At 44.7% G+C, this 17,615-nt stretch overlaps 1 protein-coding gene across 1 annotated transcript; it reads left to right on the forward strand.

The window, feature by feature from the left end:
* Positions 1 to 230: 230 nt before the first annotated feature.
* On the forward strand, positions 231 to 9,657 carry lmo4b (LIM domain only 4b). The gene is made up of 5 exons (XM_068743312.1): positions 231 to 379; positions 1,587 to 1,827; positions 6,880 to 6,976; positions 7,424 to 7,579; positions 9,566 to 9,657. The coding sequence occupies exons 2-5, from the start codon at positions 1,592 to 1,594 to the stop codon at positions 9,572 to 9,574; spliced, it is 498 nt and encodes a 165-aa protein (XP_068599413.1). The 5' UTR covers positions 231 to 379; positions 1,587 to 1,591; the 3' UTR covers positions 9,575 to 9,657.
* Positions 9,658 to 17,615: the final 7,958 nt, after the last annotated feature.

Raw genomic sequence — 17,615 nt, forward strand, 5'->3', positions numbered from 1 at the left:
TCCTGTCACCGACACATGTAGAGTAAGCTGCTAACGGGACGAGCCGACCGGGGGCGGACCGTCAGCTTCAGCCTCGCTCTGCCGGTTCTTCTTCCGCTTTTGCCCGAACGCTTCTCGGTTTGGGGGGGATTACGCCGCTTACGTCTTGCAATGGACTCGATTTGTTTCAGCGAAACAAACAGCGCCAAAGCAGCGACGGTCAAACCGGAGCCGTCCGGTGGAAATACTATCTGAGAACTCCATTAGCTCCGTCCGGTGGCGCGCGAGCTGCTCTCCGGTGTCCGCGGCGCGCCTGCACTTTTGAAACCGAGACTCTGTGTTTCCGAGCTGCGCTTCGAGGCACCAACTTTACAGCCATTCGGAGGAAGAGGCGAGCGAGGTGGGTTCTGTTCGTCGGTTCCGACATCGCTGCTGCATGGCGACTCCGTTAGCGCGTTGCATTCGGTAACAGCAGCGACCTCTCCGGTTCTGTCCCGGTCGCTTCTGGTATGTCTGTGTTTTTTGCGGCATTATTCCCCTTGATCTCCTATACCCCCCCCCCGTGCGTGATGCTCCATTTATTTCATGTTCCATTAACGCGCAGCAGCGCGCACAGGAGCTTCCAGCACACGATTCCTCTCCATTTCCATGACTTGGTCTCTGCGCCCAGATAGCCTGCCCGTGTAATTACTTCCGTTGGCCCATCTAAGTTAAAAGCCCCCCCCCCCCCCCCCCCCTTGGTGAACGAAACTTGACGATGGTCCGTCTGGTTTATCCAGGGACTCCCTTCCAGTTTGGATTCATCTCATTTTAGATCAGCACTCAGGTACTCTGTGGTTTGTCCCCGGCAGCCATCGCTAATGGGCTTGCTGAATGCCTCTCTGTGTGTCTGCCCCCCCCCCACCCCACCACCCCACCCCCACCAACTCTAATCAGCCTTCCTGCCTTTCAACGAAGATTTGGCTTTAGGCATGTCGTCCGACCAAATTGGGGAGGATTACACCTGAAAGAAGCCACATTTCTCTCCGCATCGCTGCAGCGCGTCTCGTGGGGGGGGGGGGGGGGGGGGGGTCACGGCTCCGGGTCGGGTTCTGGTAAATGTTGGGTTTTAGTGGCGAGGCCGATCGTTCTCACTGCTCGGGTCAAAGGCCGTGCAAGCATCGAGTGTCGGCAAACACAGGTACCATTTTGGAGCCACGTCTGTGTCTGTCATCCATTTAGGGTTTGCCTTGATCCGCCACCTCCAGCTAGTCACATAGAAGTGCGTGTGTCATCGTTCGCTGTTGCGAGGCCGCTTCGGGTGGCTCCCAGTGTTTCTCGGAGGACAGGCGTTCATCGAGAGAGGACCACTGAAGCAGCAGCGCGGGATGAGACGGAGATCAAGGGCAGATTAGCTCACTGCACGAGTCGCCGCTCCGCTGTTGCCGAGCGGGACTCAGAACTCGGGTGTTAAATGCGGCTTTGGCAGGGCTGCAAATCCAAATGAGCTCATTGATTGGTGTTATTACACTGTTACGCGAGGATAGTCCCCTGACCTCTGACCTCTGACCGGGGTCTGCGTGTGACAACCGGCGGACCCTTGACGCCGTCGCTTTGTGTGTTTTCAGGGACAATGGTGAATCCCGGAGTCGGCAGCCAGCCGCCGGCGGTGGGCACAGGCTCGCTGTCCTGGAAGCGGTGCGCAGGCTGCGGGGGCAAGATCGCCGACCGCTTCCTGCTTTACACCATGGACAGCTACTGGCACAGCCGCTGCCTCAAGTGCTCCTGCTGCCAGGCCCAGCTGGGCGACATCGGCACGTCGTGCTACACGAAGAGTGGCATGATCCTCTGCAGAAATGACTACATCAGGTGAGCGACGGACGCTCGTGCTGCACCTATTCCCCGATTTAGATTTGTAGAGGTGATAATAGTTTTATCTCAAATTACGCAAAGTAGTTTCTGTTTTTGTGCTCGCGTGATGTTTCATTTCGCATCTTGCGTGCATTATTAAAGCAAACGGAGAATATTGAGCTGTCAGGAATCTCTTTGCTCGCCTGATCATTCAGATCGGGTTCATTTCTGCGGAACATGTGTTTCAAATTGAACAAAGGTCATCGGGGTTTGTTAGAGTGTCTTGGTTGGAGCCCCCCCCTCCCGGTCGACCCCGAAGGAGGTCAAACACATGGGCATGTTGACAGAGCACCAAGCAGAAGGCTTGCTCTGCGTGTCGGTCCTGTTTGCTGTTCATGGTCACCTGGAGGACACTGCATTGATCTCGTGAGACACATGCACGGATCGTGGCTTTGTTTTTTTTAAAGCAACAGAAAAGCAGCATTTAATCAGGGGGGAGAGCTTTTTAAATATTCTAGTAGGTGTTCCAGACACCCAACCAGAGCTCAGTGGTGACACTCATCCTGATGAGATGACACGAGACGCGCTTTACTGGAAGTTCAAATCGTTTTCTTGACTTGCCCTCGGGTGCGAGTACGGGGTTGATTTTAACCCTAGCATAGACCTCGTTGACTGTTTATCTCTTTTATATCTGAGCAAATAGGGCTGGATGCTATTTCTAATGACAGAACTGTCACAATACATTCCAACAGCGTACTACACTTTATTTATTTTTTGTTTTTGCTTTGATCTTATTTGTATTCACCAGTTTTCCCTAAAATATTCCTTCCTTGTTTTATTTTTATCTGACGCCACACCAACATAAATATCTTTCGGAACGCTGAACCGCCAACTCTGTCAGATACGCCGCGCTCAACTTCACCACACCAGCCTGCGCTGGCTACAGCTGCTGCTGCGGCGGTGGTGGTGGGCTAAGCACACGTCGCATTAAATCAAAAAGCACACGTGCTGATTGGCTGCGAGGGGAAAAAACCCAAACAAGTAGAATGTGTTTCTTTGATCTGGGTACAAGAAGAATCCAACGCAATTGTGGTTTGTTCAAATGGAGAAGTTTCCAAACTACTTAGGGGTGATTTATTTCGGTCGAGAACTAAAACGCCAGATCTCACCCCGGGAAGATAACCGTGTATTTGTTTATCCGTTTGTTGATCCGTTTGTTTGTCCGTACGGACGATCGTGGGCCAAAGAAGAGTTGATCTAACATTTGAGGCAGATACAGGTCGAAACGCAGATATTTGACCACTTTTTTATGTCCTTCTACAATATAGAAGTTTTTCTTTTTTTTATATATATATATTTGTATTTTACCAATATCATAAAAGACAAATATGAAGCGGTAAAAATTAAAATGTCTCTGCAAGGACAACTCGCGATGACACGGCACTGCCACCAATATGTAGCTTAGAGTGGAAATGTAATCAAATGGGTTGGAGGTAAGACGTTACATCCAGATAAAAAAACGCAGATCTCTATGGATAGTCTAATTTGATATGATGACCATTAAGCTGCTGACGGTTTTCCAGGGTTGAGGAATCAGCTGCCAAATTAGTTTGGTCTGAAATTGAATTCTTGTGTGCCAAACAGTTGCGATTGTTCGTGTGCTAGCGACAGCGGCGTATTTACCGATGGCTTTCTAGTTTCTTTTGCATTAATAATGAAATATAACAAACTGCGCTACAGTCGACGTGGACGATGCAACGCCGCCACTGAAATACGCACAGATGATGCTACATCTAAAGCGTGTCTGCGCTCATTCAACCACCTCCATGGAAAGGATGGGGAAGTCAATGGGGTACTTCATTCATAATGAGACTATAACATAATTAAAATGGGAAGGGGGGGGGGGGGTGGAAACACCTTTCCACTTGTAATGAGAGCATGCTTGGTGGAAGAGCTAAAACGCATATTATGGAACCATGAGATCTCTGTAGAGATAAAGGTAGGAGCGGGGGAGAGGAAACATCTGACAGTGGGTCTGCACAATTAAATGCTTTAATTATGGTCCCCCTCCATTTCCTTTAGTCCTGATGGGTTTTATCTAATGAGATCTGGTCCCTGCCTTGTATCCGCTCCCAGTGACGTGTCCGAAATGGATGAGAGCCACACTGCAAACAAAACATTTAATTAACCAAATTGGCTTTTGAGAGAGAGAGAGAGAGAGAGAGAGACAGAGCGAGAAGAGGGATTATTGCGAAGGCCATTTGCTGCTGGTTTTTTTGTTTTTTTTGTTTTGCTCTCCTCTTAAAGGGCCAGGCTCATTTTGGTAATACACTGCTTACAACACAGCTTTAAGCTCGTATTAACACAGCTGATATGGGGATTCACATATGATTGATCAGGCATAGAAAGACATCCCAGTTGTAATGAGACAATGGCGTAGGAGGGAACATTCACGGATGTCACTGGGCGGGCATCGGCCCCCGCTGCCAGAAGCTTTCACGTGGAGCTTTAAGTTGAATTTGCAGTGAGGATCATGTCGTTTTAAGCTGGAGGTGATATTATTTCTGCGGGCTGCTAGTAGAGGGAGAATTCATTTCCTTGTGGCTGCAGGGTTCAGGGAGAACGCCGTCCCCTTAATTGAATAAGCCGAGGTAATTAAATGGCACTTTTCCAATAGAACGTGCGAGGTAAATCTAATGGTTGGTTATTTAATATTACTTTGAAGTCTGCCCACTCAAGCACTATGACAGCACAAGAGAATGTGAACTATTAGGCAAGGAAGGGGAAAAAAAAGAATGAAGGATCTCAGAAATTAATTAAATCGCATGCAATTTAGGGGAAACGTTTATCTTGATTTGTCATAACAGAATTAATTCAAGGCCTTCAATTCACTCGGGGCCAGATCTGTTACTCTGAATTAACCAAGTGTAATTTGGCTGATCCCCCCCCCCCCCCCCCCCTACCACCACCACACTCCACCCAGCCACCCCTCCCTCCATCCCTGAACCCCCCCTTCTTCCCAAACGCACGCACATATACAACGCAGATCCGTACATGCCCTCCCTCATCCTCACAATACCCCCCGCCCCGCCCCGTCCCCGGCACCGCCACCCTTTTTCTCTAATGCAGCTCTTGCCATTATGCAAAGCCCCGGTTCAGTATCAATATGGCCTAGTGCTTTTAAGGTGCTTTGGCTGCTGATGTAGAGAAGCATTTTTAATGGACTGTGTTGCAGAAATCATTGTTGTGGGGTAATTTTACCCCACTCAAAGGCCTTGGTAAACGAGGGGCCGCATTTACCAGGCAGCCGAGCAGCAAGCCATGCTATATTTCACCTGGCAGTCAGTGCGAAATGAAATCCAATAGTCATTGCCTCTATAGACGGCTCCAAATGTGTCTTTTCCTTTGTTATTTAATTTAATCAGCTACGTGTGGCTGCAGCAAAGTTCAGAACCGGGGGGGCAAAACAGATAAATCAAGATAAAGCCATCCTCCAGAAACATCAGACTTCTTCGGGAGTAAAAAGCTGAAACCAGATGTGTCACTGCAATTAAAGAGTCCCTTGGCCTTAATTATCCTGACCAGGGGTTTCTCGTCCACCTCAGTGCTGTAGGTCACTGACAGAAGAGGCCATTAGAGCCCAAGTTCAAACCAATATAGCAACTTAATTGAGCACCTTAAGGCTTTGGCTCCTTAAATCAAATGCCATCAAGATTTACCCCCCCCCCCGTAATATAATTAACTGCTGTGCGTTCCATATACAAGTCCATGGTGGAAGCCTGCGCCTCCCGAACGCAGCCTTGCAGAGAAACCTCCCAGAAGAACCGACGCAACACGAGGAGCACGCTTTTAATTGGAGCAAAGCTTTTGACGGGGCAGAGATGCCTTTGCTTTTCACGGACGTAAGCGTCTTAAAGCGAGGCCTATATGTTCCTTTCCACCATCACGTCGGCCCCAGTGAAAGCAGAGAATTGGCAGCGTGGCGACGACAGTCTCCAGTTAATTAGTTTCTGAAATTGAGTTTTGATGGAGGCTTTCCAAATGGTGCCAAGACGAAAAAAAAAGTTGCTTCTGCCGATGCGTCCTTTCGCAAAGAGCTCCGGCTTGTTTGTCAAATATGGCTGACAACTGCTTTGGATGCAGTTGGGAGGGTAGGCGCATTTATTCCCTCCTTCCGAGTCATCATCAATTTTGTAAACACTTTTCCGACGATTGTCCTCACAAAGCGCGATTCTTCCAACACGTCGTTCTTGTTCTGTCTGGCTAAATGTTGTTTTTTTTCCCCCCTTTCGGCCAAACAACTTTATCTGATGTGCACACCAATGTTAACCGCCCCTTCCCCATCCCTTCTTTTTCCCATCCCTCTCTCCCCTCCTCTCCAGAGCATGTCAGATGCCGTGGTCTTATTTGATTGCTTAGGAAAAGTGCAGTGATAGAGCAAACACCCGGTGAGATATGATGACAAATGGGTCCAGATCCCAGTAAATTACTTTCTGCTCAAATCGAAATTTCATTCAGTTTGCTGCTCACCGAGATGAAGTAATCTAAATTGTGGACTCAGAAGGAAGATAGAAGGGAAGCTGGAGCAAGCATTTCATTATCAAGAGGCAGAGAGAGAGAGGGAGGGGGAGAGAGAGAGAAGGTTGGGGACGAAAGAGATGAGCAGAAGCAAATCTAAAGTGTTGACACCGTGATTGAAAAGGTTAACCCGTGCACATTATATATCAACCCGAGTAGCTGCGCGTTTCTAATGGAAACACGGCACTGACGGAGCATTCACCGGAGTCCTAATGGCAAAAGCACTATGTCTCCGCCTCCACGTACAATCAAATCCTCTTAGCTGCTGATTGCTTATGTTCCAGGTTATTATTAGTTTGTGAAAAAATGGGCACCAAAGTAACATGCTGTTTCATTGCCTGGGGATTTATTTTTCCATCGATATCGTTACGATTTCCCATTCCTTTGTCCTGCCTCGCTCCTTCTCTTCCTGCGTGTCGTCACTCGAAGTGAACGCAGCTAAAGCTAGGCGCATGCATACAGCGGTTGACGCTTTTCTCCTTCCTTTCTCAGATTATTTGGGAACAGTGGAGCTTGCAGCGCTTGTGGTCAGTCCATTCCAGCCAGTGAACTGGTGATGCGGGCACAGGGCAACGTGTACCATCTCAAGGTAACCTCAGGATTCCTCTATGGCGCTTTGAACCAGATAAAGTAAGGCCCTACGATTGAAGTCGGCTAGTGTGTTCTAATGCTTTCTTTTTATTGGATTTTTGGCGGCTGCTTATGTGGCATAAATAAAGTCCAACAGAACTGAATCGATCACACGTGACCTTGACTTTTGCATCATTAAAGTCACCTCCCTCCAAATTCATTTCCTCTTGTGACTGCTGATGGAATATTTTCAGGTCTTTGGGTCACATGAAGGGAAAAAAAAAACATGTTTCATTATTTCAAATTCAGTTTTTTCAAACCATAAATCCACTGGTGAAGAAGAAGCCCATGTTAGCGGCGTTTCCCGGCTGAAGCCACTGGTGACACCGACATTCAGTAGTTCCGAGCGCCGCCTCGCGTTCCCCGGGCCCGCTTGTGATCGCTTCTCTCTCTGCCCCTCCTGCAGTGTTTCACATGTTCCACCTGCCGGAACCGACTCGTCCCCGGGGACCGGTTCCACTACATCAACGGCAGCCTGTTCTGCGAACACGACAGACCCACAGCGCTCATCAATGGCCATTTGAGTTCGCTGCAGACGAACCCGCTGCTTCCCGATCAGAAGGTAAGCGCCTCGTCCACCGTCTCGGCGCCAGCGATACGCGAGGCTCCGAGTTCTCGTCTCAAAGTCCAGCTTGGCATCAGCCAGTTGAGTCATTAGCAGGAAGAGAAATAAACATCGGTAATTTTCACACCAACATGTTTCACTCTGTTTATATTGATGTCATTAATTCGGCCTCACTGTGAGGCATGCAGAGGGTATTAAATCCAGCAGAGCAGACATGCATTTTATATTTAGACAGCCAATTCTTGTTGGAGGACTCGCACTCTCTACAAACAGTCAACACAAAGAATGCAAAAATGATTTTTTTTGATGTTCAAATCTGAAAAAAAAAAAAAAAAGCAAATGGCGCTCGTTGCCATTAAATCCAACAGCTTGAACAGCATTTAACATCAACAAGACTGGGAAAAGCCCAGACTACGGTATCCCTCCAAGGCCAAAAGTATCGCATCCAGGCACCAGGTTGAACACAGGCGGCAAGCTGCAGCAGCCAGTACATCATGAACGCTGTCAGCATGGCTTTCCCTGATTGGATCTTGATGCCTCTGGTGAAAGCAAAACAGAAGGCCTAATCATATACGAAGGATAACTTCATTCTTCAGGATAGCTTCATTCTTCCCGCAGGAGATCTAATCATTTCTGCCTCCCAACAAGGAGCTTTATTGATACAGCGCGCCGAGAGATATGGGAGGTGTTTGGGAGTGTTTCTGACTCCGACAGAAAGAGGAATTATGTTGTTGGGAGCGTGCATTTCACCTTGAGTGGTTTGTTGAGTAGAGGAGAGGTAGAGCTCCATTAAGCGCCCCCCCCCCCTCCACGTCACAGGCCTTTTAAGGGCTTGTCACTTCTACAAATCAGCTCTTAGAGCTCTTAGAGCTCCTCACTTTTAAATTGAAAGCCGTTGCATTATCTAGCTTAATTTTAAATGTCTGTTTAAGTCGTTACTCCCACCCTCCATGTCTCTTGCAGCGTTTCTGGTGTAGTAAATATGAGGCCTCATTCTTTATTTATGCACTAACATCAATTGCAGTGAAAACTGTTGAATTATTGATGCTAAAATGCAATCTGAATATTGGCCCCAGCGCTTTAATTATAGCAGAGAGAATTATTAAATAAACAGAGACTCGTCTCTCGGCGGGAACGGTCTCGGGATGCTTTTGTTATCTCCGCCAGTGGAGAATTATCCCGCTGCCGGGGCGCCGCATCACACGCATTCTCAGTTCTTTCTTTTTTTTGTTGCTCAAACTGAATTTGGACAGCCTCAAATAACACAGATGTACTGCGGGATAACGGCTCTGGAAATCAATACACCTTATGTCCTTCGCAGCGCAGCATGGACGGGATATAGGATGGCAGGGTGAAGGCTGATTTAGCAAGGGGGGGGATGAAGCCGTCACTGCTTGCAAAGATCGGGTTATCCGTTGACCATTGTTTTGATTATGTGCAATTTTGCTGTCTTTGTAGCGTAAGCCATTTGATGTTTGGTTATTAAGCTTTCTTCCCAGCGTCTTCCTAAACTCTTTGTTCCGAACAAACAAATTACCTCTCTCACACGGAGCCGCTTTGACCCAGGGGAGAGAGACCCTCCCAGCGTCAGTCACTTTAATTAGCCTCCAAGTAGGAGTTTGCAATTACTAATAGACTGAAGCCCTCCTAGTGATGTGAGGGATGAAGGGAAAAGTAAATCACCCTTAGAATCATTATTTTATTTCTTTATTTATTTGTTTCCGTTTCACAGGACTGAACACCTCCTGCAGTTATGTTGGAGCGTGGTTATAATTATACCAAAGAGAATCACTCCACTTTTGAGCTAATGCAAAGTAAATGGGACACCAGATGGCTTTCAAAGCCTGGCTGATCAATAAATTAAAGACTGGAGCTGCCGGAGAGTTGATTTATCAGTGTGAAACATTCATGAGGTTTTGTGAGCTAATAATGACAGCCTAATTTTTTTTTAAATGTCTTTTTTTTCTTCTTCTCATTATTCAGGTGTGTTAGACAGGAGCTGTGCAGGAAGCAGGATGTGTGCCTTCATTTTAACCCTTCCCCATTGTCACCGGAGACAGTGTGGATCAGCACCCCACCCCCCACCCCAGCCTTTTAGCTGTGCACCCATGCCCCCCCCCCCAGGAATCTTCTGCCCAACCTATAAGTAACCCAGCTTTTGTTTCTGCAACCCATGCCCAACTCCCAACCTCCAATCTTGGCTCTTTCCACAAGTATGGGTGGATTCTTGCACTTGAGGCTCCTGAGTCTGGATGCTGAGGACTCTGTGACCTTGAATTAAAAAGAAAAAAAGGTGACTGATCAGAATCTAACCGGACTCTCCAAGAAGAGAGAATTAAATTACTCACTAGAAGATGTTGTGGCTGAAGGAGTGAGGGAAAAGACGAAAGGTTAAAGAGATGCAGACGTTTCAACTCTGCCTATTTGTTTAAAGACATCCGGGGGGGGTCGGGAATTTTTTCATTTTTCCTCTTCCTTTTCTATCCTCAATTCAACAACATGGTGTTTCCACTTTATATATTTTAAGTGTTGTCAAAGGGGGGGGGGGGTTCTTTCTTTTTTTTTTTTGCTTTAGTGGTGTGTGTGTGTTTGTGTATATATATATATATATATATAAATATATATATATATATATATACATAAAATGGGGATTTAAAAAAAAACAGTCGCTTTTTGTGGGAAAAAAACGTAAAAGGAAAAAAAAGAATCATGAACACTTTCTCGGTGTATTTGTAAAAGTATCATGTATGTACAGGATGCATGTAAATGTCATTGTCCGGGCGTGGCTACAGTACATCTGACCCTTCACACTTTGACTCCAGTCCTCTTCCTTCTCCTGGAAACCCAACCCACGGAAAGCTGAAGACATTTCCTCGTAGTCGGTAACGTAGAGACCATCACCAACATATAAATGCTGAATGAAAGATAAATTTATTTGTGATATTTTCCGAGACATTTGTTCCAGTATGGTGTATTTAATTAATAAAAATATTGAAGATATAAAAAGCCTCCTCGAATTCATTGCAAAAGCTTCTGAAAGGGTCTATTTACATTTAAAATAAAATGAACAGATTTAGGAAATCTTTCATTTTTTTTGAAACATTTAATTTCATGATTTCGTGAAACTGCAAGATTTAGCAAGTTATGAAGAATGTGTTTGCGATATTCAAGCCTGGCGTTTAGTGGCTGACCTGCCTTCTGTTGAAGACCCTGCAGTGCCGTGATTCCACTTCCAGCCCAGCAATCATCAAGGATCACGATGAGCATCTTCCAGAGAATGGCTAAACTTGCATCCTCTTCCTCTGTTCAAATGACCGTTTGCTATTCATCACTCTAATACCTGACAGAAATGGAGGAAAATGTCCCTTTGAAGATTCAATTACTGCAGGGAGGGAGAGAGGTGTCTCTCTTCAGCAGCCACAAATTGAATGGGCTATTTGCAGAACAAATTGGTGTTTGAAGTCCTTGCGAGACCTAATGGGTCTGAAGGAGGGATCCGGTAGTGGCTGGATGCTCTTATCAGTGGAGTCTGGGCCTCGTGGGCCCGCCGCCATCCCTGAAACAATGCGGCGACACGGGGCGAAGCTCTTCATGCGAAAATCAGACCGAAATGTGCCAAAAGAGTAAACAGACTTCTGTGTTTTGTCAATACATGGTGATAACCGCTCAAGCCAAGAACAATCTGATCCAATTGAATGTGTCTGACATTATTTCTCAGAGTAGCCCAGTTATGGTTTGAATACACAAGTTGTGTGAGTGTCTTTATCAACTATTGGTGCAGGTTACTGCATTTTTATTCTTTATCTATCCAACTACTACACCTGACGGGACTATTTACTACTGATGATGTCACAGCCTAAATAAATAGATTATTGAAAAATGGACCAACAGGTTGAAGCTAAAGTTTGGATGATAAAAAATATTTTTTATTTAAAGCTACACAAATAACCAATTCTCACCCTTCATGCTGTCAAAGGGAATTTAGAAACCTTGCTGTTGCTGAATCTCGCTGGAAATGTATTCAGAAGGAATGTATTCCAACAATCTCGAGGGATAATTCGGCTTTTTCACGTGACATTTAAATGGAGCTTTGCCTAGAGGCTGTCAGAACGACTTTAAACTGGATTTTTTGTGATCAGAATATAGTCAGCATTAATCGTTAGATGACTGAAAATTGGTCCAAAACATCATCCTCATTTAGCTTAGCATGCTGCATTTTGATTTAAAGTCTTTTAGGACGATTTAAGGATGAAGCAGTGGTCATCCAGAGAGGATGTTTGGGTGGTGATGACCAGCGAACCAGATCATGTATTCCACTCTCACCTGCTTATTCCATGACTCGGAGGCCAAAGAAGCCTTTGAGTAACAGATTTAACAAAAAGGAATTATCCTTTAAGTTGATTTTGGGTTTGATTTTGCTTTGAAGTGACCTCATTAATCCACATCTGAGCAACACTATATCGTGCTACGCTAGCATTGGCCTCGCCCATTATGAAATCCTCTTGGCTCCATTAAGCTGTTTACTCTCTCTCTCTCTCTCTCTCTCACACACACACACAAACACACACACACACACACACATGCATGTGGCAAAGACACAACTTATCAAACGAATCAAACAGCTCTGCTCCAGACTCGCTGATTATATTTTTGAAAACTATTTGCACATAATGCATATGAGACTATTTTTTATTTATTTTTTTGATGTGGTAAACCAGAGTGAGCGCTAATGGATCTCACCACAACAATGGAGCACACTTAAATGGCACATCTGCCTGAGGGAAATCATTGTGCTTCAACCCCAGCTCCTTCCTGCTCTCACTGGGGAGTCTGCTGATACACAACAACTGCATTACTTGTGATTAGTCACCTTGTATTCATTTGTAATTAGTTTACGTCTTCATTCTGCAGCGCGTTCTTCATCCCCATTAAGCTCAGTGTGTTGGGGAGTTTTATGGAGGAGCAGATGTTGTGTTCTTCATTAGGGGCTGTGCAAACTGCAAAACTTCATTTGGAATCTGAAAGCAAGTTTTCGCTGTTTTCGGGCTCCACCAAGAAATTAATGTTTTTGCCAGTGATTGGTCGGTTGGCTGGTTGGTTTGTTAGCAGGACAAATACTTGAACGTTGAAGGAAATAACCTACAAATGTTTTTTGTGGATTCCGATAAACAGACAGATTAAGAAACATGCTCGCAAAAAAAGCAACAGCACATCTATTTATTGGTAATCACAATTTACAAGCAATCATTGGGCTCCATTTTTGTACTTTAATTAGCATTTATCCATCTCAAGTGTGCGGGGGCTGCAGTGATTCTCAAGTGAAATCCCTTAACCCCCCCCCTCAGAAAGATGAAACATTTTGTAACCCCCACCCCCCCACGTCTGACACAACTTTAAATAGTATAATTTGTAATGACTTTATTAACTTCGTTTCTGGAATGTTTCTGGTTGACTTGGTTTCCTGTACGATTCAAATCAAGCGCGGTCGGCTTCTATAATGATCCAGGACGTCGTCTGACTCGAGCCTCGACGGAGTTTGAGGTCTGCTTGGCGTCCTTGTCCTTTTGGAATGTCCACCAAAGCCCAAGCTTCATCTTCCTCACGGATGGTGGGGAGTTTTCTCCTCTGATTTCCCGATCCGTGATGAATCCGTCCGACCCTCCACAGCTGCAGGTTTTCCAGCGGCCGAACCACAGCCGTGTTCTTCCAGCAGACGCTTCATTCGTCCTGCTCCAGACACGCCAGTGATCAGACCCCACAAGTTAGTTTGGTTCCATCAAATCCTAGAGCGTCTGCGTTTGAACTAGATGGCAACTTCTTTTATTTTTTTATTTGTTCCCTCACTGGCTCATCCATCCATCTGTTTTCTTGGCCAGTCTTGATCAGATTTTGCCAAAAACTGTGAAAACGATGCATCCCACTATTACGTTCCAGCATTTCTATAATTGCACTGATCGGGTCCAAGGTGCTTGTTGTCTGTTCCTTTGTTCATGTATTGCTCATAAGCCATTCATCAGTGTTTCACACACTTGGACAAGTGAGACTTCTCATGACCGCACTCCTGCTTTTTTCACACTCCTTCACTCATGGGTCAAATATGAGCTAATTCTGAATGTAGTCACAGTCTGTTAGCATGTTCAGACATTTAACTTCTACGTAGCAATAGCATCTTGTCATTATATCAAGGAAATATAATTATTGATACCATTGACAATATTAAATAAATGCTAAAAGCTCAAAATAGGGATTTGAATTTCAAGAAAATGACATTGTGTCCGTGCAGCCCGTACTGATCGCTGAATGTGCTCCAAAAGCTAATAATGAAACGCCATCTGTCGAGAAGGAGGCCTCCTATAGCCATTTATTCTTTCAATTAATGCAATTATTTCATTATTTTTGTGATGTATCACTGTTGCTGCAAGGACAATGTATAAACAAAACAAAACAAAAACAGTTTAAATCAAAAATATATACTTATTTAATGAAAATAGAATTAAATAATACCTTTAAAAAATACTGGCAGCACCCGCATGCAATCACAAATATATAAGATATATGCTGAATTCTTTTCTTAGGGTCATTTTTCATTTCCATCTTACACTAAACAAAAATATAAACGCAACACTTTTGTATTAGCTCCATTTTTTCACGAGTTGAACTGAAATATCTGAGACTTTTTCTATGTACAAATAAGGCAGCTTTCCCTCAAATGTTGTTCACAAACTTCCGAGCGGCCTTTTATTGTGACGAGCCTGAGGCACACCTGTGCAATAATCATGCTGTCTAATCAGTAACTGGATGTCCCACACCTGTCAGGTGGATGGATTATGTGGGTAAAGGAGATAGTGCTCACTAACACAGATTTAAAACAAGTTTGTGAACACAGAAAAAGTCTCAGATCTTTGATTTCAACTCATGAAAAATTGGAACAAATACAAAAGTGTTGCATTTATATTTTTGTTCAGTGTAAAATGTTCTCAAAGCAAACTTTATGTCCTGCCCGACACCGCAGGTCCATCCCCAAAAAAAGTTTCCTTAAATAACTTTTAAAAACGTTTTTTTTTTTTTGCTCAAAGCAGCTGGGACAGACATGGAGATCGCACGACCTCCAGCCAAGACTGCTGGTGAAGGTAACAACACATTCTGAATTGAAATGAGCTGTTCATCGTCAGAGATCAGCCATGCTGGGACACACGAGAACGGCTTTCAGTGAAACCCGAGGCCCCTAAAACGACATAATGGTGTGAAATGCGGTTCATGATTGTCTTATTTTAGCCCACTGTGGAATCAGGAAACAACTTAAAATAGTGCCCGGGCTGCGGCGCTCAGTTACTTAGCAGGGTGTTCGATAACACAGTGAGCGACATGCAAATATTGGTAAGGCAATTATTGGCAGTCATGTTTGGCCTAAAGTAGCAGGTAACTCTATCCCCTCCATTATGCCTGCTGTGAACTCTGGTGCAAGGAGCGCCGCTCCAGCTTTGCTTTTTTACTGTTAAAAGGCCCGGCCTGATGAAAAGGCTCACTTTACACTCAAATGTCTTCCTCGGTGGAAATGCACTCATAATGCAACGGGAGAAACAAAACACCCCCCCCCCCCCCCCCTCCCTCAGGACTCTTATTATCTTAAATCTCACTGTGAATTATTAACACGCTGTAAGCCTTGAGAAAAAAAAAAGAAGAAGCAACAAATATACGAAGCTCACTTTTGTAGAGGGAACTCAATCTGAGAGAACTTCCTCATCAGTCTGATGTCCGGAGACGCAGAGACATTTAATGGGTTTACGATCAAGTCATAGTTTTCACCCCAAAAAAATAAATACACAAAAAGAATGAGAGCGCATCTTCCCTTTCAACATAAATGTTTACTTCACCAGACAACATTGTAAACATGACATCGGGACTCGGGCTGCTTTTATGAGTTCTTATTGAATAAAATGAGCATTAATCCAAAATGGATGAGAGTGTCGACACTTATTTACCCTTGGCTACACACACACACACACACACACACGTCCTCCCTTTTCACTGGGCTGAGTCTTGAAAAGCATTCCTTGTTCCATTTTCCTCCTCAAGAATGCAGTAACAATAATAATACATTAAGTGGACTGAGTACTCCAAACACTCAGAGCTTCCTCTCTCAATAAGTGCAGAACCAGTTTGCCTGCTGTTGAAAGCATCTCACACACAGACCTGCAGTGAAGAGTTCACCCCCCCAAACTCATTTTTTTTAAAGCTCTCACACACACACATGATCCAAGGTCTCGCACTGTCCAGTGAGTCATAGGAGCTCAACATGTGATATCATCGTACAGTGGAACCTCGGTTCTTCAACATAATTGGTCCTGTAATACTGTTCAAAAAGCAAAACTATATTTCCCATAAGAAATAATGGAAACTAGATTCATCCGTTCTTATGCACCAGATAAATACCCATTTACTATGTGCATCTAAAAAACAGATAATAGTGTACTAAACAAGAACATAATACAATTTAATTGAATCCAATTCTTTATCATTTATATCATAAAGGGAGATGGAAGGGGGGGATTGTTATTCCTTTGAAAGGGAATCTTCCTCTATGTCTGGGTAACTGTCCCGTTTTTTTCTCTCTTTCTCTTTAGCTAAGATTTCTTAAGTAAAGTTAAAATTGTTGCTTTCTCCATACTGTACTGCAGCAAGATCCGAGACACGGATGCCATTTTCATTTTTGGTGATTATTTCCTTCTTCAATTCAACAGTTGTTCTCGCTGCTTCCCTCTTTTCTTTTCCAGTAGTTACAGCTGCCTTTCTTTGGATCCATGGTGAAGAGCTAAAGAGAACAGTGGAAGAAAACACGAACATAAAGCGTTATATTAGTGCACAGTTTTTCTCCTATGGCGGGCCGACTCAAACTGAACCTACTCGGGTCGACTCCGCCTTCGTTTGCGTGTCTTCGGTTCGCCTCGGCTGCACTCGTGTGTTCAAACGCCGAAAATCCGTTTGATTTCTGAGGCATTTTAAACAAAACATTTTGGGTCGAAAACCGAGTCGTTCGAGAACCGAGATTCAGGTTGTACTTGCACCGGCGTCTTGTGACGCCGACAGGAAAAAACAACAACAATGACATCGTGCTCCTTCCTGCTGGAGCCCCCAGCATGGTGCGACTCTGAGCAGGGGGTTCAATCAACCCCCCCCCCCCCCCCCCATAAGAACACCAAAAGGTCACCAAATGCCGTTGTTTATCAGCCATCCTAAAAGATCGTGCAGAGCGGGGATGGATTTTAATCAATCCATCATCACCAACATGCCATCGCCATGACTCCAGTGTAAACATGTCAACATGTAAATATATAAAGCAGTCCGTCAACTTTCAATTAGCTGAAATGATTTCTCCTCCGGCTTTGCATCGCCTTTCTCATTGGACACTGTTAAATGCTCGACTAAATCGATGCAACTGGACCAAGGGGGTGACTCCAAATTGTTTGTTTTTCTATTTATGTTCAGGATTATTTAGCTGGAGCCTCAAGCAATCTTCAAATGTCAACTGGAGTGACACCACTTGAGGACGTTTGTCAAACTTTACTCAGCGCCTTCTTTTATTGCACCAGGCTTTGCAGCACCTCCAATGAAAACGCATCAGCGATCAGAACAGCTGCTCATTTCATTCAGGAGACGTCCAAAAGACGGTTGTGTCACAGAGCTTCACATTAACATAATAGCATACTGTTTACATAAGACAGGTACTCGATTATATTGTGTGTGTGTATATACATACCATCCAGAAAGTATTTGAGGATCTCAGATGAAACAGAATGTTTTAAGGTATAAAAATGTGACGTTGAAGCCTTTAGTGACAGGAAGCGTGACCGTCATCAGTCCTCAGCAGGTTCTGGTCCGTTTGCGCCGCTTTAGCGTTGGAGCCATTAAACAGCACTAAATCAACTCACCTGTCGTCTCAGCAAAGGACTGTGTGATTTGGCATGATCTCTGCAACGACAAGAGAGGGAGTAAGATCTGTGTAAGATCTATTTGTCTATTCCCTTTATATATA

The sequence above is a fragment of the Brachionichthys hirsutus genome, chromosome 9 (genome assembly GCF_040956055.1).
Source record: "Brachionichthys hirsutus isolate HB-005 chromosome 9, CSIRO-AGI_Bhir_v1, whole genome shotgun sequence".
NCBI lineage: Eukaryota > Metazoa > Chordata > Actinopteri > Lophiiformes > Brachionichthyidae > Brachionichthys > Brachionichthys hirsutus.